Below are 23,995 nucleotides of genomic sequence, written 5' to 3'. Positions count from 1 at the left end.
GACTTTTTTAAGCAGCAAAGGGTACAAAACAATTTATAATATTCTGGGAATTATGGGAGGGAATTAGTGTTGGAAGATGTACCTCAAACACTCCCAATAGCATGAGGCAAAAGAAATAAACACACACCCCTCCCTGCACTGTGGCTAGAGTAGCATTGACTAAATGTTCATATCCTTTGTTAGGAGCCAGCTTTACTGAACAGCATCATAGGAAAAAGGGCATGTGTGTAGACCACACCCCTGCTCCCTAAAAACAAGATCCTTGTGTTTGGGTTAACAACTGGGAGGCCACATCAAGCTCCTTCCAACTGCCAACCCCATGTTTTCTTTCTCCTTGAGGTGTGTACAGGATAGAATATAAACACAAACAACAATGAACATAGAATTGCCTTTGATGTACACTTGATTTTTTTTTAATTTAAGCACATAGGAAAAATCAGATTTAAAATTTGAAGCATATCGAAATCTAAAAAAAAATGGCATGATAAAGTATGTGTCCAAATTTCCTTTCAGTATTTTCTTAACATGAAGTATTCAAACAAGCATTTTTCACAAGCTGTTCTTAATCATGAACTACAATCATCACTGAGCTCTTAATCCAACATCAACCAGAACAACTTGATAGATGAAAACATTCGAATGCTTGATGCCTCTGCTGAGCAGAGGTCTGGCAAATCCCATAATAAGAATTCTACTGGCAATTGCAAGGGGTAAAAATATTATTCTGTTTTGTGCCCCACTGCTAAGAATGATACTATAGTTTTCTTAAGGTGTTTTTTGAGGGGGGATTTTATGTCTATTATGCTAGTTCCCTCCCCTCACCCATGATTGTACTGAATATCAAAACAAGCAACCAACATCCCTGTCTTCTTTCCCCTGCACTGCCCACATTTTAGAAGGGCTTTGTCTGAAGGCAGCCTTCCAAGGGAATATCCTCAATTTCTCTTTCGAGTACAGGGAGTTTCGGCAGATGCTGTTATCAACAATGAAAACACTTATGCTGTTCCCAGAAAACTGGCTGTGGGGACTTTGAGAACACATACCCGTCACCGAGTTTTAGAGCCATGAAACATCCATAAGAACTGCAGAAGGGAGACAGGAAATGGAAAGAATTGGATCCTGCCTCCCTGAAGAAAGGAGTGGGAATCACCCAAGCAAGATGTCCACCTGCCTCAGAGGGAGAATATCTTCAGCACTGTTTTCTGAACAGAAATAGTTATAGCATTTCCTGTTGCAGCTTTATAAAAACAGTTACAAAGGAAGAGACAGTGCTAAAAACAAAACCTCAAACATTAAAAAAAAACTCACAGTGGAAACCAGAATCATGCTTAAAGCATTCTCCCTGCCTGGCACTAATGGAACACCAGTTTAGCTACATAGTTTCACACCAGAACCTGACAAAGTTTCCACATTAGAGTCTGTACCAGTGTGTTATAAAATCCCACTATGGGACAAAATGGTTTTAAACATACTTCTAAAAATGATTCAGATCAGTGCTCCCAACATATTAAGATAAAAAATATTCAGGGGTGGAGTTCTACCCATGATGAAGCTATTACTTGATGGCCTTGAGAGCCAATTGATTTGCAAATGCATCTTGTTATTTACTGGCTATTAAAATAATTATTTTCAGTTCTTATCTTGATTATAGGGGGAGGAAACTATCAAGGTATCCATGCAGATGGGTCTAGAGCAGAAATCCATTTTGCATTTCAGGCACAGAGTGGCATTCATTGCCCTTCCACTTCTTGCTTTAAGGCCCAGGAGTCCACAGGCTACATTGGCTGATTTCAGTTCTGTGCCTGCTCTTAAAACACAGGACTGGCAGAGAAAAGAGATGATAGCATATCATTTGCATCCCAAGAGGGCAGCAGCATTTCCTTTAAGAAAAAAGGGCTAAGCTTTCTCTAGCATGGCTTCATATAAATTGGGTACTGGAGTTATGTATTCAAGAGGTAACAGGAACCTATCCATGGGGAACAGAGGCACAAAGTACAAAATCTGAGATGCAAAAGTGGGAGACAATCATTGAGCATTTCTGCTGTTAAGCCTGGCTCAAATTGCATGTATAGGCACTGCAGACAGTAAGTACCTGATCACAGCTGTTCATGATGTGAAACAGTCAAATAAAAAACTTAACAGAATCTGAAAGAAGGCAGCAGCATTCCCTTTACGGAAGAAAGGTTAGGGTATGCCTGCTTACTAAACTGGATACAGGATATGATAATAGATTGCTAACCACAATCAAGAGACCAATTTGTTCTGTCAGACAAGCTAGATAACGTTTGAATTTTAAAGAACCATAAAAGGGAGATTGGGGTGGGAGGGAGACACATTTTTGAGGCCTTTCAGCTCTCTTCTTTTAAACAAAAATTAAAAACCTTCCATCCTTAAATTCATCAGTGCTAGCAACCCAACACTGTGGAGAAATAGTACAGAACGAGGCTGAGCTCAGGTTACCAGCTGTTTCTTGCATGTCTTCAGATCTGCGAGAAAAATTTAAAACAGCTAAAGTAATCTCAGACAGGACTAAAATCTGTACCCTTATAATGCATGATTTAAAATATGCATGACATCACATATTATGAGGTACCCTCATGCAGCAAACAAAAGACAAAGTGCAATTTGCTAAGCTCTGGGTCTCACAGGTAGGTCCTGCTGCCCGACACCTCCGGGGGCAAGAGGACGGAAGCACCACACTTTTTATGTGCAGGCCTTACTTCAACATGAGGTGCCTATATAAATGTACTTTGTGTTCCCTACACCCCAGTCACAATGTTTTGGAGCCACTAAGGAGAAAAGCAGTGGATGCAAATAAATGTACAAGGTTCACAAGCTCTTAGAATTCTACCATATTTGAAGATGTGTTACTTCAGCCTTGAATCTGCCCCACTGATTTTCAAAAAAAATCTTAAAACCACAGATGTTAACAATAATTTCCAGAGTCAACTGAATGCATTATGGAAAATGACGGGCTCTCTTCCAGCAATTAAAAATTCTATATAGGCACCTTAAGATCCATAACCAACAGCTAATTTGTGAGTATCAGAGGTGAGCAGATGGTATGGGAAAACTGGTAAGGGTCCTTCCAAGCACATTGAATCACTGTCTTAAGCCATTTCTACATGGTTCCCTCAACTCCCAGGTGCATGCCCTTGCTCCCGTTCCTCCTCCATGGCAAAAAAAGTTTCAAGGTCTGTTAGTTTCTGAATCAGAAGGGAATCAAGTTCTCTTCCCTCCAAGGCTGCTTTTTGTGCCCGGGTGAAACTACCCATCACTTTGACTCTGCTGCGAGCTTTTCTCTTCCGGGGAATGGTAAAGTCCTGAAACTCCAAAACCCGCTTTCTCTTCTGTTGGCTGACGGAGATCAAGGATCCATTTTTCTCCTTTGGCTCCTCAAAGATAGTTTCTAGGCACCTGGGAATAATATTAGAATACAAAAATTTCCTAAGGACCAAAGAATCATCACAGAGAAAAGATTCAATGGGACACTTAACATTGGCTATGGAATTCTTAGATGGTGTAGCAGAGTAGCTTAGAAAATTAGCATCTGGTGGGTGCTGGAAAGTCCCCAGATCAAATCTCATCTTAAGCACACACTCACTAAATGACCCCTAGACCTAGTCATCAACCTGCAGATAATACCAACCTACTTTACAGGGCTGTTGAAAGGATTAGTGTGGTAATTAATTATATGAAACAATTTGAATACTAGTAGAATACAAATGTATACAAATATAGTACTAATCATTTTCCAAAATTTTGGCAAGCAGATCTTTTTACCTCAAAATTCCAAGCCACAAACTACTTTTTAAAAAATACTGTCAACAATTATCCAGCCCCCCAGACAGTGATCACAATTTTATTGATCTTGTGAGCACTTTTGGAATTTTTAGAATCCTGAGTGATACTTCAACAAAATGGATGTCATTGTGGACTGTGCCCAGTTATAATATGATGGGAAGTTTAAAGCCTAGCACCCTCCTATGATGGAGACAGCTGTTTCTAAGTGGGGCTTCCTCCAGGCACAATGGTGATAGCTGCTGGGCACTTCTGAAGCTCTTGCTACTCCTGAACGTAGGAAAGAAGAAGTGTTTAGATTTATATCCCATCCCCTTTCTCTCCTGTAAGGAGACTCAAAGGGACTTACAAACTCCTTTCCCTTCCTTTCCCCACAACAGATGCCTTGTGGGGTAGGTGGGGCTGAGAGTTCTGAGACAACTGTGAGTAGGCCAAGGTCACTCAGGAATGTAGGAGTGGGAGAATATAGGAGTGGGGAAACTAATCTGGTTCACCAGATAAGACTCCACCGCTCATATGAAGAAGTGGGGAATTAAACCTAGCACTCCAGATTAAAGTCCACCTGCTCTTAATCACTGGCTCTCAGTGTGAATTGGCTCTTTGCCTTGGGAAAGACAGAATTGGGCACCAATGTATCAATAGTGCCATAGTACCCACTGGCACTGTGTTAGCACACCTTTTAGATGTTCTTGCTGGCATGATGACATCTACATGAAATCTCTCAGGGCTGTGCTCCAAAAGCACAGGATCTTTAGCCAATGACAGGAACATTGCAACTTAAACAGAGGGCAGGGAGAAAGAGGATTCAAACATGAAGTACAAAGTGTTGTCCCTATGCTCCATTTCAACATTAAAACCAGAATTATTATTTCAGGCTCAGTTAACTTGTTAACTTCAACTACTGCACACATACAGTGGAGAGCTTATTCAGCTCATGCTATTCTGAGTCTTCATATAGCCAGCTAATATATTTACACTTGTCTGTTCTGAAGCTGTTGTCTTTGTACCATTATGTAGCTACTTAAGCCTATCCCACCTGGTTGCAGGAGGAGATTTGTAGTTCTTGTTGGTATATATTTCTTCTAAACTGAATTCTTTCTTCTTTAACCTGAAAGAAAGAAGCAGGAGGCTTAAGATCATCCATAGTTCAACCCACAAAATAGTTCGATGCTGGTTGCAGTTGTCTTTGCCATTCAAAAGGTCAATTAAATCTGGTGCCAAGATAGTTCATTTTGCGCCTCATGTGGAGCAGAACATGTGGCAACAAGCAACTTCTCCCATCCTCCAGAAGAGGCTTAGGACCTCAACTGAGGGTAGAATAGTTACCCACTCCATTTTCAACATGCCTCCACTGATACAGCAGAACTTCCAGAGCCTTTCTTAGTCTTAGGCATTTGTTAAGCTAACTGAAAATCAGTGACTTTCATTGTTCTCCCCCAGCCTCTGCCCATATACATGCCTTCTGCATTGTGGGATCCATTTTATGGAATGGCCTGCCTGAAGCTCCTACTCTCACTCTCCTGATTTTCCATGAACTATGCAAAACTGAATTACTCAAGAGGGCTTTTTTTATCGAGACAACAGAGTTGCACTACATGATTCACAAAATTACTTGGATAAATCATTAGGGGCTGTGGCCTGTACTATTGAGATATGCCTTGCTGAAACTAGGATCTTACAATGTAATCTTTGCAACATTTAATATGTCATGTTAATCCTTAGGATTTGGTTCAGTTTCATGGGGTCGCCATAAGTCATTTGTGACGTGATGGCGCACACTTACACAAAGGAATCCTGGTTAGTCAGGGCTGGGAAAACAAATTCCATTTACAGCTACATCTGTACATTAAAGATAATCAGAGTTAGTTAGTTGGTTGTTGTGGGTTTTCCGGGCTGTGTGGCTGGCAAATTACAGAGAGAAGTGTGTTACACACTGCATCCAGTGGCACACTTCTCTCTGTGATACCCCTCTAAAGATGCCAGCCACAGGTGCAGGTGAAACATTAGGACAAGATCCACCAGACCACGGCCACACAGCCTGGAAAATCCACCACAACCAGTTCTGAAGAGTGTTTAAAGAAGTGAAGGAACAAGGAGATTCCCAACAATTCCTCTCCAACTTTGCCCCTGTGCCCTCCTCATGGACCTCAGAAGACCCAATAAGGGTGTCTCACCTTAGCTCCATTCCTGTTTTTCAACCCAAGCCCTGACCTGGTAGTCTTTCAAATGCCTTTGCTTTAATCTGTTTGTATATGTCGAAATCAGCAAGGTGCTTTTCAAGGCATTTTTCATTCAGTCTTCTAGATCAGAATTTTGGTACTGCTTTATTCTGTACAGAGTTTACTATACCTCTTTGGTCTAGGAAGTCCCATCGGGGTGAGGTTGGGATCTGGTCTAGGAATAGTCTTTCGAATTCGAATCTGAGAAACCTTCTTTGGCCTCTTTTCTAATTTTGCCTAGCAAAAGAAAGAGAGGGTTATATAACTACAATAGTCCCTGAAATAGCAGGATCCCCAATGAAGTAAGTAAAACATTACATCCTTATGTCACCACTGTATGCTCAGAAAAGCATACATGGGGCTATGCCATTTGATCTCCCTCCCACAAAAATCTGTGCAAGATAAATAAGACAGAGAGGCAGCTTACTCAAGACTACTCTGCAAGCTCCACAACCAAGTGAGAATCTGAACTACAATTAAACCCATCATACAGCCCCTGCACCCACCTAAGACTACCTGGCACTTACACAACACTTTTTCTGTGTGCTCAAAGATATTCACATGTTATCTGAGTAATCCTTACAAACAACCTATAATGAGGGGTGGGGGGGGGGACAGGACAGGAAGGAGATATATGATTAAATAAGCCAACTACCCCCTTCTCCAACTCCAAATTCTTATTGGGGTGTTGGTTCTGATCTAAACCATTTTTTGGCATACCATTTCTGTTACACGATAACACATTCCCCTCACCTTTCCTACAAAACAGGTCAGAGTAACAAAGCATAATTCCTTATACTACCAAACTTGTTCACCACTTTGGGCTCCTTACATATTTCCAATATGAAACTTACTTTTTCCAACTGAGTACTAGTTGTAGGCAGCACAGAGACAGAAACATTGTTCAATAGGTGGACCTGAAATTCAGGTGCCAAGTCTCCCAGAGGAGAGTGCTCAGGTTCTGGAATTGAGCAAGATGTTGGTAATGACGCAGAGAAGTATGGTTCCAACCTAGGGAAGAAAGGTTTTAAAATGTCTAATTAATGCTACATAGCAATGAAGCGGCTTTGGAAACAGCATCAAGGTGTGGTCCTGGTGGGTCAAGTAAGTAACAGGATTAAAGGCAGCAGGGATGTGGGAAGTGGATAGCTAGACAGGAGGTGAAACTTGGTGACCAGGCAGTGTAATGGGTCATGATGGAGCTAATAGCATATATGAGGAGTACAAGATCAGGCAGTGGAGTTGAGGGATAGTGCAACAAAGGCTGAACAGTGAAGAGGCAACAGGACAGGAAAGAAAGAAGCCAGCCCCATTCAGAACATCTGTACTGCTAGGGCTACCTCAAGTTTTGTGTAAGGAGCCTAATGGGCAAAGAAAAAAGGCACCCAAAGTGGAAGAGCCTCAAAGATCCCACTTACCTCAGCTTGTCAGGCACGATCCTGGGAACGTCAACAACCTGGTCAGGCACATGGGGCAACATGGCAGAGCTGGTGCACAGAAGAAAAACAAACCACAAACAAGAAGAAGTCAGAACTATACAGTACTAAAAAGGAGAGATCCCCATCTCTATACCCCATGTGTCAAGAAGTGTCAGACCTACCAGTAATGGTTCAAATGATATTTTCTTTGCTTTTTTAAAAAAAGGAAAATGCTAAGTGAGTAAGCTATTAAACAAAGGAAGCCTAGCAGCACAAGCAACAAGTGTGTCCAAAACCTTCCATCCCAATTAACTGCACAGTTCCTTTATTCCTCCAATCTTTTTGAAGCGTTTCTAACTGATGAGATGAGCAAACATTCTGCTAACAGAGATGGGCAGAGAAAGAGCAGGACCCAGCTTAGAGTCCCAGTTATTTACTACTCTGCATGAACTTAAGAATTCTTTTAAACTAATACTAGATAATCATTGTTGGAAGCAGCTGCTCCTGCAGCCTGTAAAGTTCAAGACTATTATAATTTTTAGACCAGGGCTCCTAAAGCCTGAAACCAAGAGAGGCTTGATTGCAGGACAGACAACAAAACTGTCCCCTTTCCAAACTCTGATCAAAGGCATGTAGAATGGTCAGATAGGTCTTTCCTGCTAGCATTTTAATTACTGCCATCCTACTAGGGTTCGGATGTCTCATATGTGATCATGACCAGTTGGAGGTGCCGCATGACAAGAGCCAAGCCACCAATTTTAATGCCAACAGAACTGCTTTTGGGAAAGCACCCAGTTTGTTCCAAAGCAAGACTTTATCACAAGAAGATGGGAGCTTCAGCCCTGAATGTTATTGGAGCAGCCTTGCTAACATGCCCTGCCCAGCCAAGAAGCCAGCTAGAATTAAGTAAACAAATGGAAGAAGTCCATGCAATGGGCTTCAGAATGCCTCTTTTATTCATTAATAACCCAAGCAGGGCAAGCCTTAATTACCCAGCAGGGCAAGCCTGGCTCATTCTTATAGCACATTAAGCAATACATTGTACAAACAGCCCATTTTTTCTTAGTGAGGGCTAGTTTTAGGAATCAGCACCACCCTTACAAATCTACACTTTCTTAAATGTTGCACTATACAAATGACTGCAAGGAGAGGTGAGGCTCTCATCATTGCTAAGGGCTTCTTTGTGCTTAGATTACATATTTGGACAAATACTCCTCTATTTGTCTGTTTTTAAGAATGAATGTAAAATGGCTGAATTCTTTATTCCTTTCCTAAGAAATTAATAGTACCTCACTTGAATACATTAGGAGCAGAAGGCTATCAACATTTCCTTGGCTTGCTCTTACATCTATGCTTCCACAGAGCTACTGGAAGAGGGTTTCCCTTTGCAAATGTGTTTGAGTCACACCCAATAAAATAAAGTCAATCTCTTCTCAGCATTCAAGAGCAACTAGAATCCTTTTATAATTAAGGTGCCAAAATTATGTGAACTTCAAAGAAATTTTGGCAGCATCTTGCCCACTGACTTCACTAGAAGCCAAAGAGGTTTCTGTCTATTATTATATGCTCATCAGAAGTTACAAGTTTCCCAAGCCAAAATTATAAGAACCTCAGAGTGAAAAAATAGGATTTTGTTTTCTATATACAACCTTGGAAGTCTGGAGTGCAAGAGATCATATAGAAGAACTGCCCGAAAGGAAGAGATGAGCCCACGCACATTTCTTTGCAACATGGGTGTCCTAAATCAGGGTGTTACAGTTAAAACATATTTTGTCATTTGTTTCATGCTTACTTCGTGTGTTTAGTGTAGACCAAAACCTGATCACTGTCAAGGGACTCAATACTTGTGGGAAAATCCATAGTTTAGTGGCAGAGCACCAGTTTTCTATCCAGAAGCTCCCAGGTGGTTCAAGGGATAGGTAGGATTTGAAAAGATCTTTGTTCAAGACTTTGGAGAGCCACTGCCAGTCACAGTAAACAATTCTGGACTTGATAAACCAGTATTCCAATGAGGCAGTTCCCCATGTTTATGTGTTGGGCTAAACCCATTTTAAAGCACTCATAGAAGCAAATTAATTTTAGACTTCTATTAGCTTTCCAATTTTTGTTTTACTTGGCAGCACAAATGTAGCTGGAATACAACTGTGGCTATGTCAGATGCAACAGATATTTTCAGAGAGACAATTCTAGGCATAGCAGCTGGCCATTTTTTTCCATTATGGCCATAAGAAATGCAGCATTACAGATCGGTTAACATTTCAGAAGTTCATATTGTGGTTTGACAAAGGCCCAGGGGTAACAAACCCATAAAGGGGGAAACAAGTTAATTAAGGCTTTTGTTAGAGTGGAGCAAAAATCCTACTTATCATTTCAGTCATCCATGGCTTCAAAAACCAGAAAGACCATCTTTCCTTTCCTGCATTTAGCAGAAGGAAATGCATTATTTAATCTTTCTGCAACCTTCTGTTCTACCTCAGGCAAAAACTCCTCGCTGAGCTACAGCTTGGATGATGCCCAACAATTTACAAATCCCTCAAGGCCCAAAAATTATCTTATTCAAAGCTTCAGGTAGGACGCTGTGCTGGTCTGCAGGAGAAGACCAACATTACTTCAAGACCAACAAAATTTCAAATGTTAAAGCTCCCTTCATCAAATAATCAAAAACTGGGTGGGTTGGAGCCCCTGGGGAATGACTATTGCTCTAAATCAGGGCACAACTTTTGGTTCAGAATCCATTTTGCATGGTTAAGAGGTGCTCCGGTGGCTCAGATCTCCAAAATCTTTCTCCTACCTCAAAAATCCAGTAGCTCTGCAGCCAGATTCTGAAAAAGTATTAGTGAGGTAGCTCACCTTTCCGCAATAAATGTTCTGGCGCGAGGTGTGTTATGTATGGCCAGGAGGGAGAAAAACAGAGTTAGTGGTTGGTCAAAAATTAAAGCAACAAAGCCTAAGTCTACATCAGCTGCCAATGCAGAGTGCTGCAGGGAGCCATCTCTGTGTGTGGAAGTTTAACCAACAAGAAGTACACACAAGGTTAAAAAAAAAGTGGAACCCAAGTCTATTCCTCTAATACCTAACTCTTTTCCCTCTCCCTCCCAAGAGACAGCACACAATTGAACAGATTGATTTTCAAAAATAAGGTGGATGAGGTTTTACCTGTTCCCGAGGCCCAGACTTGTAGTTGCGGTAGTGACTGGCTGCCACTTGCAGCGATTGGAATGGAGAAGAGTGAATTCGGTGGGACAGGTGGAAGGACCATGCTGGCTCCATATGGACAGTGCCCTACCCAGCAAATAGGGCAAGGAAGAGAAGAGGTCAGCTGATACAGAAGAGGAACATTTTAACCCTTTCAAGCCCTGGGCAAATTGAAGCACAGTCAGCCTCTGAATAGCTGGGATTCGACTGGTTAGATTTCTTTCTCTCGTCCACACCCTATAACATCCAGGGGAAGACAATGCTAGTACTGTCTGCAGGCCAAGCATGGAACAGCCTGGACTCCTCTGAGCTACAGCATATCTTCTGCTGTCCTTTGCTGCATGTAGAGGTGCTGACGCAATGCCAGACTCTGCTGAAATACAGGGACTTTCGTAGACTGGAAATTCACCCAAGCTGCTTTGAGACAGGTGGGAAGAAAAGGTCCATTTTGAAGGCTGGCAAACTTCTGGCTCTCCTGAAGCCATCCTGTTAGTTACACTGTGCAAGGATGTAATTCCCAGGGTGCTCCACACAGGACTGGAGCCCATTTCTATATGAAAAGAAATTGGAAAGGTGGGAGTACTGGATGTCAGGGGAATTCTGTTGCTTGGCTCTATGCCAGACACATTTCTTGAATCTACAGTATAAAGTGCCAAAGACTGAGAGTTGAACATCTTGGTCGAGTACTTGCTGCCCTTAATCCATGGAGAATTTAACTTCATGTTAACCCAGGAAAATACTTTCAGTAGCTTTTTTCTTCTGAGTTGGCTGTTCTGTTCAGTTATAGGGAAAAGATCTTTGGACTTCATTGATAGCTTGAACATCTGAGGATTTGTTGAAGGGACCAGCAAATTATAGGCTAATGCAGACAGCCTCTTTAGGACAGCTGGGTCTTTGGTATGTCCACTAACCCTGGAAATGTTTACCAAGCTGTTTTGGTTGGCTCTTTGCGTTGGTGTTGGGCCCCACATCACAGCTGCTTTGTTTTCTGTGGCTGCTGATTTCATGGCTAAATGTACTGAGCTAATAAGCTTAAATTTATTATTGGGAACAATCTCTAAAAGATGTTTTAGGAAAGCAGAACTCTTAATTTGGCTACTTTTTCTTCTCACCTTGAAATGGGCTTGCATGCAACCCTTCTTACACATATTCCCTGATTTTCTCCTTAATGGAAGAGATTGGCTTATTTTATGTGCATTTCCAACTTGGATTCCGCCAAGCCAAAAGCCAGAAACTTGTGACCACGTACAAAGGATCGGAGCTACAGGAATGTCGACACTGGTTGATTGTTGGTTCCTGAAGCAAAGGCTTGGACCTCTGGCCTCCAAATCCTTGGCCTCCATATAGTCGAACACAATTAATTCTTTGGATCTTTTTGGCCTTTTAGAGTCCCTTAAAGTGCTACAAGGGTGTTTGTCCTCATTGTTTTCAACAATACTGCCCACCAACAGAGTCCATGTAGAATCCTCAGGCTTCCCAGCACTCAATGCTACTGCTGTATTACAAGAGCTGGCTGAAAAATATCCAATTCTGATGGATCTCTGCCTGAAGAGGTTCTCTGCCTCGCCCTTATCTTTTGGCCCCCATTGCTGACTACCTGCATCAGAAAAAGTAGTGCACTCAGCTAAACTCTGCTCCATTTCCTCTTCCGTAGTATTCTTCATAAATGTTGGAGAATTTCCTCGTTCAGGAATTGTTTTGTAAGCAGGAATCTCACTGCTTATATTGACCAAATAATCTAATGCCTTCCTTTGGTCTCTTGCCTGCTTCTCTGTGGTCTGCAGATTTTTCTCTTGACTACTGAGCCACTTGGCCAAGGCTTCGAACATACTGACACTTAAGGAAGGACATGGCATGGTGCTGGAAACCGTTCCTAGTATTATTGAGGAAAATACATCTTTAAGTTGCAAAACTTGCTGTTTGACAATTGCTGGTTTGAAGGGATCTTTGGCATGAGGGTGTCCTTCATTCAAACTAAGCTCTGAAATGCATTCAAGCGGATGGGAAAAAGAAGGCCTTGTGTATATTTCAGAGTTAAATGGAATTATGATTTCTTCTTTCCCAACAAGAAGTACATCCAAAAGAGCTGTAGAAGAATCTTTACTGAGCAAATGAATTGGTATCTTTGTTTCCTCAGTTATTATACTACGCTGTCCCTGGTTATTGTCAGATGACTGTTTGATTTTCTTTGAGAGTTCAAGACCACTGAATGTTATGGATAAAATTTCTCCTATTACTTTAACACCTGGCATGCTATGCATGGTGCTTACTAGTATCTCTTTGCTCCCAGGAAGACAGCCCACATATACAACTCCTTTGACAGAACAGCATGATTTGCTATCCTCTGGAAATACTAGGTGAATGTAATCATCTGCTCTTCTTTCCAATGACACTGCTGCTACCGAAGAGTCAAAAACATTCAGAGTCAATGAAGTAGACGGTTCATCTTTTTGAGGCAAACAGGATACTGAATTTTGAGCAGGCTGCATTCCTAAAGATATATATGTAAAACTGTCCTTGAACAATTTTGAATACACACCCTCCATAGTTCTCTGACCTCCAGCTGTTGTAAACATCAGTGATTTCAGAAGTAATGACCTGTGATTAGGAAGTAATCTGGGTTTACCACTAACCTTTAGGAAGCATTTTCTATTTCGCATTTCCAAAGATCTCCTCCTGACTGATCGCAGGACAGAACAAAATCCAGTTGTTCTCTGACGTCCCCATTTCTGAATGAATCTATTTGATTTTAGTAGTTCAGAAACAAGTCCTAAACATTCTAAAAGTATTCCAGTGTTGTTTAATTTTATTAACCTTCCTTTCAGAGGATTGCTGATTAATTCTGATCCTTTTTTATACCATGAGCTATTACCTCTCATGCACGACTGAAATGTCTCTCGACCACCATTTTTTGTTAAGAGCACTGGGTGAATTTGTAGAGTTGTATCTTGGTCTCTCTTTGGACACACTAACTCATCTTGACTAAAGATGACAGGTTCTTCAAGTGAATGGTTCACAGTCTGAATAGTATTATCTCCCTTTTGCCTTTTGGAGATAACCAAATCATGTTGCTGGCATGCTAGAACTCTAATTTCTTTGGGGATTACATTTTTCTGCTTAAAAGGATCTAGACTATGAAGATGATAATCCTGACATGCAAGGGCCTGAACTCTCATCTGAAGACTACCTGGATTTTTATTCAGAATGGGATGTTCCTGCTGCTTTGTGTAATCTATGTGGTCAGAGATCAGGTCTCTCTTCAGACTGAAATCATCTGAAGAAGAAGAATAAAGGTGAACTTTATAGTTCTCTAATTCTTTATGGCCCTGTCCTTTTTTGAAGCTGTGAAATTTAAGGGGACGGACAGTTTTATTCAAGTCTCTGCCACCTGCTGATTTTTCATTCCTGCTGTTTCCAAAACTGATTTTATTTGCTTTTACACTTTTCATCATTTCCATTCTGTCATTAATCTCTAGTGAAGCCTTAATCAGTTCTTGTTCTAGGTTTGTTTCTAGAGAGCAACTACTGATGTCAGCATTCAGAATTTCTTCTGCATTTACACCACCACCATCATTAGCTCTCTGATTTTCATCTTCTAAATGGAACTCTAAAGAGTCAGCCTGAGATAGACCAGTGCCAGACACACCCACATAGCAAGCAGAATGTAAATGATCCCAGCTACTTTCATCAGGGGGACAGTCACATTCCTTAACATCAGGCTCCTTAGGAGGGCCAGCTGTCCTGAGAGGTACAGATGCACAACTCATTTCCAGTCCCTCACCTTCTTTAGTATTTGCTGTGGCATCATTCAGCTTAGATGGCACACGTGTTAAGATGCAACTACTACATTTCTGATTAGTTGAAGGCAACTTCCTCCTGTGATGAAGGCGGCAGTCAGTGCTGCTTGGCTGCAATTTTGCACACAGTCCAAGGAGTTCTTCTCCAGGGAGGCTATCTAGGAACTCAGTGCTACTGAAAGTCGCATCACTTTGCTGGGTAAATGAATGTTCATCAGAGAGTTGAATTCTTTTATGATCTTCTTCATGAGTACCAAGGTTGGTGCCTATTATAAAAGTAGAATTGGTAGCATGCAGATGTGTAGCTGAAGCATTACTCAAGACTCCTTTCCTTGTGTCACTGTTGGATTCTATTTTCAGTAAAAACCCTTGACATAATTTAGTGTCATCACCCAAAGAGTCATGATACGTAGGAATTGAATTAATGTTTACAATGGAACTGTTCTGTAAGCCTCCAGAAGTTTCTTGCTTGCAGACGATGTTGCTGGCTTCCATCAAAAAGGACCTATTTTCTTCCATCTCAATGGCCATACATCTATCATTGAGAAAGGCACAGAGCTGATCCATCTCCTTTTGTGTGCTGTCAGTTTCTGAAAGGACTGGTCTTATATAATCTTCTAAATGTTCATTAGATGTCTGACATTCAGAACTTTCCTTACAAACACTACTATAGGAATGTTCCTTGTAAATACTAATTTCTTGTTCATCATCAGCAGATGGATCTTCATTGCTCCAGGCTGGTGACACAATCTTCATATTTATGTCAGATGCCCATACTTCCAGAAGTTCAATTGCTTCAGAACTAGTGTTGCTTTTCAAGCTGTCCTCCTTGCCAAGAGGGCACTCCTCCTGAATTTCACACATAACTTCAGAGGGCTTCAAATTATCTTCCCATAACACACTTCCAAATTCCAAACAACTTTTAAAGTGAACACTGGAGGCCTCCGAACTCATATCTGATAGTTGATCATCAATAGCAACCAACCTTTCTGATACTGGAATAGGTAAATTATTATGCAAGTTCTTTGTATCCTGCTGGAAAGGCAGATTGTCATTAAGGGTTGGGTAGGCATCCTTATATTGATTGAATGATGTTTCTCCTCCAGCCTCTGAGCCAGAAAGGACACAGGTCCCCAAGGTTGCTGATAAGACTGTATGGGCTGTCATCTCTTGAGGTGTGTCCACTTTTTGTGGATGTTCTTCTGAAAAGGCATTGTCCATTACATTTGCAGGCTTGTGAGAGAATAAGGTGCTGTTTTTTGAAACCTCAACCTTAGCCATGACATTGTCTACATTTGAGCACTCACTCCTCTCAGGCGGAACACCTGTACCCACTCTGGTATTCCTCTCTCTAAACAGCCTAGTCCCATCAGCCTTCATACCTTGTGCTTCTTTTATGGAGTCTGGCAGACTTTCAGTTGTCATCTGCATATTTGCTGGGTTTTCTTCTGTACAAAAGAAAGAGAAAGAAAAACAATTAATGTGGTGCATGCCATATTCCTGTGAATGTACCTTTTAACTATCGTATACACCTTTCAGGTTCTTGCACGTTTTATACTTGGAGCAGAGAATCAACAGCAACTGAGTAACCTTGCTAGGCACAAGCATTTGTGTGTGGGGACTCCTTGACTCCAAGGGCCTCCCTGGAGACCCATTGGGGCCTCAGAGCCAAGATGGAAAGGGGTGTGTTGGCACCTTGGTCCTCCTCTTCTGCTGGATCTCTTTCATACCTGTCATTCTCATTGATTGTCCTCCTAGCTCCTTTTGAGGACAGAACAGCAGGTTGTGCATGCCCTTAGCCACTTCAGATTTTGTGCAAGTGAAAAGGCCCTTGAGAGAGGTTGGAAGCTGCTCCAGTCAATTCCACAGGCCTGCTGTGCCTCCAGTTTCCTTAAAACCATCCAAGGCATCAAGCATCCATTAAGTTGTCAGCATCCTTCTAATGGGGTGCAGCTCTAAGGAAGCAGTCGCTTCCTGCGAAACCTGAGGACTTCCTGCTTCTGAACAGTTGGATCCTAAACACTGCCAGTGTAAGGTGTTGGCAGTAGCAGATTTTTGTCTTGTCTTCCCTACAGTAAATTCTGAAAAGATGACACTAGAAATCGGGGGGGGGGGGGGCATGGGGACAAAAGGCATGCAACACCAACAACTGCAGTAAGGAAACTGAGCAAAATCAGGCATCTCTGCCTCTTGTACCAATAGAAGTGCTGTTGACAAAAGAGGTTCACGTTAGTTGCTTAACCCACAGAACCATTTTTGGCACTCACAGGGGCTGCTGGAAAAGGCAGGAAAGATCTGCCTCTGTCAGCACCTTCTGCTGGTGGGCCACAGCATCTAATGCATGGCAATGTATTTAAAACACAAGAAGGAGCCACAAATGGAACAGATCTTTTGATAAAGTCAATGCAAAAGCATTAATTGATAATGTAATTAAATAGCTGTGCTCACATACCTACAATAAAGTGACTAGATAGACCTAAACTTCCACAAATGCCCTCCACAATTACAGGTGTATTTTTAAAAAAGCCATAAGCTACCTGAATTAGGGTCTGCAGTTAGGGGAATGGAACCTGCAGATTCAACTTCCTGAACCTTAGTTACAAATTCCTAGAAAAACAGACACTGCTTGGAATTCTACAATGTTTGTACCACTCAGTGCTTTCTTCTATAGCCTTGACATATACCTCAACTGTTTTGTACTGTGCCACAAAGACTTTACCAAAAGTTGCCCATAGATGTCCATATAAAATGGCTGAATGATGACCTGAAAGCTCTATGAACTCTGGGTGTGCAACCTGGAAGCAGCATTAAGAGATATTATACTTGGTAAAACTGAGAAATGAAGTAACCAGTGACCATGTAATCTAAAACTACAGAAGGGAAACCTACTTTTAAAAATCCCTCCTCCTACATCTGCCAAATTAGTCTGTACAGAAGGGTCCACAACAACGATTTCATCAAAATTTATCAAAATCTTATTCTGACAATGTTTTTTTGGAACTCAGAAGCTAAACAACATGGCTGCAGGTAATTACCTCAACTCTAGCACAGTGTTGTGTTCTGTGTTAGATTTTAGAACTCTCACAGATACCATTTGTGAGGTAGGTAAAGCAAGAATATCTCATCCGAAGTTAATCATTGTAATTTACTGGATTAAATTATGGTTTATGGTAGGCCTAATTTTAAAAATAGAAAGTGCTACCCAAAGGAAGCACAAATGCTTCTTTTCTATCAAAGCAGAATGAAGCAACAGGAAAATGACAGGACAAACAAATCAGCTCTTCTCATGTGGTGATTGTGACAGCAAGGTTAGTACTCAATGAGTACACTTGTCTGTACACATCACACAGGTGAAGTGCACATAAAAAACCCCACATATGGAAAGGCAGTTGTAGAGAAGAACCTTTAATGAGACTGAGAACCAGGGAATGATGAACAAGACCAAAACCTGGCTGACTACCAATGTTTTGTGAGTGCACAAAACCAAACAACACAGAAACTGAGCAAAGCGGGGGGCGGGGGGGAGTTAACAGGAAACATCCTTTGTTAACAAATGGAACGGCCTGAATTTTCACACAACCTCTTCATTTATCTAAGTAAAATTACTTTGAGCAGATGGATGAGCTTATAAACATTTTAAAGACACTTTTATATATGCAATTGGGGCAGTTAAAAGTTAGTGGAGTATGGATTTATTGAGTCTTTCAGTGCCTCTAACCCACATTAATGCTGTAAACATGGAGCCAGGGGCCTCGTCCTAGATAAAATGCCTGACTACATACACATACCTAGATTCTGCACAAAGTCTGCTATTTCCGCAAAGGAAGACACTGAAACAAATTCTCCCTCCTCCTGGTTTAGCTGTGACTGCTCCTGAAATAAAAACATACAACACATAGCATCACAGATGCAACACTATCTCCACTTCAGAAGAAGAAATAATTAGCATTTCCCAAGCACGAAATACTCCTTCTCATAAGACCAGCCTCCAGGAAATATGTTAATATGCTACCTGACTTCTAAAACATAGAAGTGACTCCTTTATAACCATTTGTTTGTATAACAACCTTTATCAAAGGAACAACCCTGCACCAAAATGCAACTTAGCACAGATGTTTTAATTAAAACTTTTATATTTATTGCTGTATTTATTTCTAATTCCTGATTTAAATATGTAATATAAACCAGGGGTAATATAATGAAATTTTAAATGAATACTTATTCGCAGGCCAAACTACACATTACACAGGAAATCTGTAATTTGATCCTATGACTTGCCTCTTTGCTTTAAATGAGTGGCAGCCACAGGGGGTTGCCAATTTTTTTTCTCAGCAATTGTGAGGTAAGGTGAGCTGTGTTGAATGCTTTCCTACACATTGTTGTCCCAGTTAAGATCAGGATGTGCACACACATCCAAGCTGCTTTGAATAAATTGGCAGAAAAATAACCCATTTCTTTCCTGTTTCAATCAGAAAAGTGTCAGTATGTCAGGGGGTTAAATAACCCAGCTTCCCCCTTGCGCGCACACTGCATTTCAGTTCAAAGGAAGGTATGGAGATTACAGAACTCCTGCATAACCCAAGTTTTAGTTAATCCTTTGATGAAATGCAACAAATTTCATCCCGTGCTTTTAAAAAACAAAATTTTAATACAAAAATTCACTATTTTACACCACAGCATAGGTAGCGTGAACTTTCACACAACAAAATTTGATAATAAATTCATAGTATTATGAATTTCTTATTCAACTTACTCAGAGATACCCAGTATCTAACAAGCAGCCATGTTTTAGAAACAAATCACCCTTTCTTGATGGATTTCATCTTAACAGCACTGAGCTTGCCTTTTTACCTATTTGGTTGTGCACAGCAATTTGTTCAATGTACATTACCAATAATTTCCAATTACAAGCAGATGTACCATTAGTGGCATTTTTTCTACCCATTTGTAAATGTGATATTTCAACATAGTACCAAGCAATATAATTTCAGGATACACTTTATTATATTTCTGGATGCACACATTATGTTTAAATTATAGTGTCCAGTGATTCTTAACGAACAAGCAATCCCAACTTATATGTCTGAAATGATCTTTCTTTATACTGGCCTCCAACATTTTGAACCACTCAGTTTTATAAAAACTCTGCATGTTACCATAAGTCACTGGAATTAAATATCTGGGACTAAAGCAAAGATGGGATTGAGGCTTGGTCAACGTGTATACCAGAATGCAGTGGTCCTCTACAGACAGCCAAAAGAAGATCACATTTAATACTCTCTCATGTAAAAACTTCCTACATTTTTTCTAATTCAATTAGAAAGATTCTACTCTAGTCCTTTGTGTGCATGTTCCTGTTGTCTTTAATGTAAGAAAACTCTCAAAATCATAATCTTTCATCTGTAGTCTGACGTGGTACAATCCATTCTACCATATCAACACTCGATTACCTCATTACCTCCCCTCCTCCCATACTGCTGCATGGATAGACAAAATCTCAGTCTCCAATATCTTCTCATCTTGACTAACTCCCATACATTTCTCTATTTTCATGTTCTTCTGATACTTACCCATTTTGAACAACCATTTTCCTGTGGGGTTTGAGAATACCGTACAAGCCCATATTCAGCAACATCTTTTGTATTTTCAGCCACTTTTGCACTTTCTCTTAGGTTTTTACAAAGAGACTCTTTCTTCAGTAAACACTTGTTTTGTACCTCAGCATCTTCTACAAGAGCTCCATTTACTGCAGGCTCTTCAGAAATTAGTTCCATCTGTCCAGAGCAAGATATCTTGCCTGTACAATCCAGCCTTTCATCAGAGTTCTGGGAACAGATTTTCAACCCATAATTTCTTTGGTGCTCAGATGGTAAATCACTACTGCACGTCAGCACAAATGCTGATGCTTCAGCTTGCACATCCAGTACAATCTTTGGATCAGACAAAGCAGTAAGTTCAGCAGAGAGGGCAACTGGCAACTCAGCATACAGTTCTTGTACCACAGCAGACATAGAGGAGTCTAGAGGGTCAGCATGCCTTTTTTTTCCCAGGAACACCGCCACCAGATGAGAGCATAAGGGCAGCTGGATTCACCTTTTAGAATTCACCTGAAAAAAAGTTTGTGAATATTTGATTACTGACAAACATATGACAAGGAAAACACCACTTTGACTGTTTCCATTTCTGTACTGCAGGCTGCCAGGAGTCAACGTTTTTATAAATTGTGGAAGTTTTCCTACCCCACTATTGTTCACATTTTTAACCATTCCTTACTGCAAGAAGCTCAAAGTAGTATATGTGATTTTTCTCACTTTACTGTATTGAAATAATATTCCTGTGAAGTATGCAGAGAAAGAGCAACTAGTCTGTCACTCAGTGAACTTTAACGTAGACGAGGAAGTTGATCACAGATCATGCTAGTCTGACACTCCAGCTGCGGCATTCCTTTCCTATCTGGATCTACATCTACTACTAAAATCCTTCTCTATTATATCCTGCAAAATATTTCCTCCTTGCTGATCTACCCAAGTTTTTTTGCTTAGATTAACTCAGATATCTCTCATTACAACATGGAACTGACAATAACAAAGATAGAAGGATCTGGGTAAAAACAGACATCTGATCTGAAAGTCTGCAAGAATGTATAGAATTCCCCACTCAATTCAATGTAGAGACGATCAGGCACAATAGAACAGTCAGTGTGGGAATGGACTTGGATTAAGAAAAACTGGGTTTGAAACTCACTTAGTGGCCATGGGCCTGCCACTGTCAGTTTCAGTGGAGGACTGTTGTTAGTTTCAGTGGAGGACTGTTGTTAGAATAAAATGTGATGCCCACCCATACACTACCAGCTTGAACTCCTTAGAAAAAGAATGGTGAGAAGGACAATAAATAATATTAGGAAAGGAGAGGGAGCTGTAAGGATTCATGGGGGAGGAAAGGTCTACCTCACCCTCTAGCCTCTTTTGCCTCCCCCCTAACTCTGGTCTCACTTACCCATCCTCTTGTCACTACACTATCTCTGCTTTCTTCTCCACCCTTACCACCAACTGATCTTTCTCCCTCCTGGTCATTCACCCTTATCAGTTCACATGGCCTTCCTTCCCCTCCATTTTCTCCTCACTCCACCCTGCCCCCATTCATACTTTTTTGCACCTTTTAAAATACATTCTTTAAATATGACATCAGCATATATGCAAACATCACTGTTACGGGTCATTGGGTTTGCATGTTTTAGCATCTCACTTCAATTTTTTCCACATTTTTCTGCAAACCAGCAGTGGTCCATTGTGTAGATTTTTAACTACCATAGAAAGAGAAATGTTTTTCCATCAGTGAATGATATGAACACAGTATAGCATAGCAAGAAACATGTTTTTCCCCCATCAATGAATATGAACATAAAAATCCCTTTTTCACTGAAGGAAACAGCGAAGTTCATACAGATACGTTTTGGATACATACAGTGAACATCCCACATATCTTATGAAGACACCCCCACCCCAATTCCATGTTTCCTTTGAGGACATTAACCTCAATTCACCATGTCAACTGCCATCTTTTGATGTACTTCCCCCATCCCTTCCTACCTCAGGATACTTTCCCTTAAAGGGAAGTGGGGTACCTGCCCAGGCCCCAGACTCCAGAATGGGTTCCCTGGAACCTCACAGCCTGGGTCCCACGCACCAGCTTCTGCAATCTGAGAAGGCCCCCTCTTCGACATCCTTCCACGTACCCCCTGTGCCACATCAGACCTTAGCAGCCATTCCTTCTCCAATCAAGACCCGCCAAAGCCACAGTGGGATCAGAAAGCGCTACTGAAACTGACCTGAAGGCGGAAGGCTCGTTTCACTGCCAGGTGTCAAGACTGAAGACCCGACAGGTTCCAGGAGACCCCCACAGCATCCCCGCCCCAGCCACCCAAGCCTGACAGGCGCGGCCATCCCACTCTCGAGCAGGAAGAGTCGGCCGATCTCCGTCCGTCCTTGCACTCCCCAGGGCCAGGTCTTAGAGTAGGGCTGCAAAGGGTAGCTGGCCTCCTCCCGTTAGATGGCTCCTTTTCCGGAGCGTGTAAAAACTGGAGAGAACTACGCAAAAGGGAAGTTGTCTTCAGTATGCATCGCTTCGTCCCTTTTTACCTGAGCGAAGGCCGCGGCTACCTCCACCATCAGACCGTTCTTCGCTGTTCCTCTCTATGGTCGCAACACTTCCTCATCCGGGGATTACCTGTGTATCATAGAGATCTGACGATGGAGGCACATCAATTCGCTTGTTCGCCATCCGTCTTCCTTGATAGTAAGGTATACGTTTAAGTTGGGGGGGGGGGAGGACACATTAAATAATTTAATAACCAGAATGAAATAGGACCAAAGCAGTGCTTAGAGTGTTGGATTTGGGTGAGGGAGACCCAGGTTCTAATGTGCATTTGCTGTGAAAATGCTGGGCTCAATTAAGATACAATGAAGCCATAATAGAATCTATGTCAGAGACCCCATAGCATTACACTCTCCCCAAAATTGTGATTTTTTAAATGTAGAGACCCTTCATGATCTGAGGCCCTAAACTGTAGTTTACTTCATTTGTATTGTATTCATCTCTACTAGGTGACTTTAGGCCAGTTGGGTTTTGTCTAGCCTATTTCACAGAGCTGTTGGCAAGGTAAAACAGGGGAGGGGGAAACTCCCCCCCCCCATGCCTCCTTGAGCTCTTTCAAAGAAGAGCAAGATTAAAATACAACCAATTGGTCTAAGCAGAACAGCAAGCAGGAATACATCCTCATCTACCACACAGAATTGCACAAGATCTACTTCAAGAACAGCCTGGGGCAACTGTGCCTTGGCCCGTATTTTAATGTGATGCTGAGAAAACCCTGAACATCCCCTGTGCAAGGGCTCAACATTTTGCTGTGCTGCAATCTGTCTAAGCAGTTATTTGTGCTTAGCTAACAAATCAGCATAATATGGAAAAAGGCAGCTGATCCTTGCTATGCAAACTAAACCCATGCCAGGCTGCTGCACAGTTTAAACAAGAGTCTGAGCCCATCCAAAGTTTCACAGAGATCTTTGCCTCACCTGCATCACAAATGAATTAGTCCTTAAACTGGGCCGCTATATGGACCCAGCAGCTGTGTGATAATATTAGCATGCCAGTGCAATGTTTGCTTGGAGCCTGATTTAATTGTGACAGTATAATGGAAGGACTTGTGCAGCTTCGCACTCACTCTACACTGCTATGTATTAACACACTGGTGCAATGCCCATATGACTTATAGCATGATAAAGTTACACATAAAGCAGATGAAACCACAAGATAAACGAAATGCCTGACATATGAAAGATTTCAAAATCTCTCTATTTTAAATCAATCCTATGAATCTTTGCAGTGCTAACAATGCACATATACCACCTGAGAGTTCAATTTAAACAACGTTATAAGATCATACAGTGGTGGGATACCTTGGTTTAAATCCTCACTCCGCCATGAAGCTGAATGACTTTGGATCAGTCATCACCAACCTAACCCACCTCACAGGGATGTTGTGAAAATATGGTGGAAAAGAACTATC

The 23,995-nt window shown here is 41.4% G+C and overlaps 1 protein-coding gene across 2 annotated transcripts; it reads right to left on the bottom strand.

The window, feature by feature from the left end:
• Positions 1 to 397: 397 nt before the first annotated feature.
• Positions 398 to 23,995, bottom strand: PRR14L (proline rich 14 like). Of its 2 annotated transcripts, XM_048514957.1 has the most exons (10): positions 23,886 to 23,995; positions 22,569 to 22,718; positions 20,001 to 20,537; positions 18,219 to 18,303; positions 10,595 to 15,878; positions 7,439 to 7,507; positions 6,875 to 7,031; positions 6,151 to 6,257; positions 4,838 to 4,909; positions 398 to 3,417 (listed from the first exon to the last, which is right to left on the bottom strand). In XM_048514957.1, exons 3-10 carry the CDS (start codon positions 20,439 to 20,441, stop codon positions 3,135 to 3,137), a joined length of 6,498 nt encoding a protein of 2,165 aa, XP_048370914.1. In that variant the 5' UTR covers positions 20,442 to 20,537; positions 22,569 to 22,718; positions 23,886 to 23,995; the 3' UTR covers positions 398 to 3,134. The 2 variants fall into 2 exon arrangements, with proteins under 2 accessions (XP_048370914.1, XP_048370915.1); XM_048514958.1 differs by lacking the exon at positions 23,886 to 23,995 and having other exon boundaries at positions 22,259 to 22,600.

Source organism: Sphaerodactylus townsendi, linkage group LG13 (assembly GCF_021028975.2).
Source record: "Sphaerodactylus townsendi isolate TG3544 linkage group LG13, MPM_Stown_v2.3, whole genome shotgun sequence".
Lineage (NCBI taxonomy): Eukaryota > Metazoa > Chordata > Lepidosauria > Squamata > Sphaerodactylidae > Sphaerodactylus > Sphaerodactylus townsendi.
The sequence above is the reverse complement of the archived record's forward strand: the minus strand, read 5'-3'. Positions and strand labels throughout refer to the sequence as shown.

Excerpts from the sequence above, each read along its gene's own strand:
- PRR14L (XM_048514957.1), bottom strand. The coding sequence starts at position 20,441 with ATGTCTGCTGTGGTACAAGAACTGTATGCTGAGTTGCCAGTTGCCCTC. Across the intron at positions 6,258-6,874 it reads CTAGTACTCAGTTGGAAAAA|GCAAAATTAGAAAAGAGGCC; the intron begins GTAAGTTTCATA and ends TTCTTTTGCTAG. Across the intron at positions 3,418-4,837 it reads AAATCTCCTCCTGCAACCAG|GTGCCTAGAAACTATCTTTG; the intron begins GTGGGATAGGCT and ends TATTATTCCCAG.